The 2,959-nt window shown below is 37.7% G+C and overlaps 1 protein-coding gene across 1 annotated transcript; it reads right to left on the reverse strand.

The window, feature by feature from the left end:
• Positions 1-891: 891 nt before the first annotated feature.
• LOC107811236 (uncharacterized) lies at positions 892-2,357 on the reverse strand. Its single transcript, XM_075230170.1, has 3 exons — positions 1,979-2,357; positions 1,371-1,504; positions 892-1,299 (listed from the first exon to the last, which is right to left on the reverse strand). The coding sequence occupies exons 1-3, from the start codon at positions 2,355-2,357 to the stop codon at positions 892-894; spliced, it is 921 nt and encodes a 306-aa protein (XP_075086271.1).
• Between the last annotated feature and the right edge of the window lie 602 nt (positions 2,358-2,959).

The raw sequence follows: 2,959 nt of genomic DNA on the forward strand, positions 1-2,959 counted from the left end.
ATGATCACTAAGTGCTAATACCACCCATTGAATTTGTATTAAGTAGTAAGGCATAGATACAGTAACATTTCCTGCAAAAGGACAAACAGAGTTAGTGAAAAACAGAATCATCACCCTCTCCTCTGTACAGATTTGAGGATGATGATCATAGTTGCTTCCTCTTCTTATTACACTCCTATCCTCCATTCCTCCTAATCATTCGCAACCTTCACTCTCAAATAGGGACATTGTAATTTATCATCATTCATCAATCTTCGACCTTGTACCTCTAATTGTGTAAAACAGTCAGCCTCAAAATCACCTCTATCCAAAGCATAATTGGCTAAGTAATCAGCCAGTTTATTACCCTCTCTCATAATATGTGATATCATTATGCTGCATCTTCCCATAATGTCGTTGATCTCTTCTACATGTGTTGCAATTATCCATGGTACAACCCAAATTTCTTCCACCACATTCTTCAATATCATGGAATCAGTTTGGAGTATAAAGTGTGTGTAACCATGTTGCACACAGTACTTTAGTGCTTCTAGCATAGCCACATCTTCAACTTTAGTGTTCGTCCCTTCATATCCTTTCCTTGTGCATGCAGAATATCACCATATTCATCTCTCAATACAAAACCAAAAGAGCTCCTTCCCAGATTTCCCCTTGATGCCCCATCAGTATTCACCTTCACCCAACCTCGTTCCGGTAATTCCCATAAGACCTTCGTTACTTTTAACTTTGGCATGTAAGCTCCATTACATGTAGCAAATCTGGCCATTTATGAGGAACATTTTGTAAACTTTGTTTCCTTAGTCTTACCAGATCTTGTAGTATAGATGAGATCTGGTAAATCACCCTACTTACAGCCACTGCCTCCCCATGTTTATAGTTATTCCTTCTTTTTCAAAGTTCCCACACTATAATCGAAGGTAAATCCTGGAGTATAGGCTTTAATCTAGGTACCACCTGAGCTGCCCAACATTTTAGAATTGTCTGCTGCATCGATAATCCTTCCATATTAATGCCTGCATTTGAGAGAAAGTACTTCCACACTGTCTTAGCTGCATATGATCTAAATAGTACATATGACATTATTTCCTCTGATGGATTAATACAACACCAACACTTGGATGGCATAAAATATCCTAGTCTTCTAAAATAGTCATCAAAAGGTAACTTGGCTTTCCAAAGCTTCCACATGAAGAAAGCCATCTTAAAAGGCAAGCCTCTCACCCATATGTTTTTGTAAGCAACACTAGGATCTCTTCTCCTTCTAATATAGTCCCAGGAAGTTTTAACAGTGAAGTTCCCCTAGTATCCAACGTCTAGTATAGTCTATCTAATTCATTATGTAGTACATGAGGTTTGATGTTCTCAATTACATGAAGTGCTAGCTCTTGAGGCAGAATATCCAGTAGCCTACCTTCATCCCACGAGCCATTTACAATCACATCATATATGTTGTGGACAGATTCATCGCAGTAGAAGTATGGAGGAGTAACAAAGTATAATAATCCTAAGCATGTCCAGTTATCAAACCAAAATAGTGAAAAACCCATCCTTGGTTGCAATATTATTTTGTGTTCAATCTCATCTCTATATTCAAGCATCTTTCTCCACACATGAGATCCCCTTCTCCAAGGAACCACCAATGTATTCAATTATTTGCAATATTTTTGACTCATGAATGCGCTCCACAAAGTTGGCTTTGTTCTAAAGTTCTACCATAGTTTACAAAATAAGGCCTTAGACACATCATATAACGATCTAAATCCAGCCACTCCTTCTTGTGGCAAGCACAATGTATCCCATGATGCCCAATGTTTAGCTCTTCCTCCTACCGAATTACTCCAGAAAAAGCGAGCAAATAATTTATGAAGCTTATTAATAACATAGGATTGAGGGTTCACAGCTGACAACAAATGTATTGGCATGCTTTGAAGCACATGTGAAATCAATACAACCCGGCCATCAATCGATAGAAGTTTACCTTTCCATGATTGAAGCTTGTCAAGTACTTTGTTAACAAGCCCTTGATAGTAGTCCATTTTCCTTCTAGCATAGAATATTGGACAACCTAGGTAAGTGAAAGGAAATTCATGCTTGTCAATTTCAGTCACTCTTTGCACCTTGTTCACAACCTCCACACTTGTTGAATGATGCATATAGATTATTGATTTTGCCTTGTTAATTAATTGTCCAGAAGCTACCTCATATGCATCCAACACCTCCATAATTAGTTGTAATGAAGTAGCATCAGACGATGAGAAGATGATAGTATCATCAGCATACGCTAGATGATTAACCTTAGGACTCCACTTTGGCATTCCAAATCCACAAAAGTATAAGTTTAGATGAAGTAGCTTCATCAGCTAAAATGAATAATATAGGTGATAAGGGGTCCTCTTGCTTCACTCCTTTGGTGGACTTGAAAAATCCATACGGCTGGCCATTAATTAAAACTGAATACCATTTGTTAGACACAATGCCAAACACTACACTAATGAACCTGTCACAAAAGCTCAATTTCCTCAACACTTTAGTTATGGATATCCAGGAAAGCCTATCGTAAGCTTTGGTCATGTCTAATTTCATTACTACATTAGGTCATGCTCTTGTCCTTAACCTAATGTCAGTAACAATTTCTTGAGTTAACAACACATTTTCTACGATGTTCCTTCCTTTAACACAGCCGGCTTGTTCATCTGAGATGAGATTAGGCAATAGAGGAGCAAGCCTTTCATGAATAACTCTTGAAAAAACTTTGTTAACGAAGTTGCTCAAACTAATAGGTCGCATATCAGAAAAAGTAGCAACTTCCTTCTTATTAGGCAATAGCACCAGATTTGTATGAGTAATAAATCTTGATAGTTCATGACCATTAAATAAATGCCTCACCATGTTAAATACATCATCCCCTATTATGTCCCAACAGCTATGGAAAAATTTCCCAGTGAATCCATCTGGTCCT

Source organism: Nicotiana tabacum, chromosome 14 (genome assembly GCF_000715075.1).
Source record: "Nicotiana tabacum cultivar K326 chromosome 14, ASM71507v2, whole genome shotgun sequence".
In the NCBI taxonomy this organism is placed as follows: Eukaryota; Viridiplantae; Streptophyta; class Magnoliopsida; order Solanales; family Solanaceae; genus Nicotiana; species Nicotiana tabacum.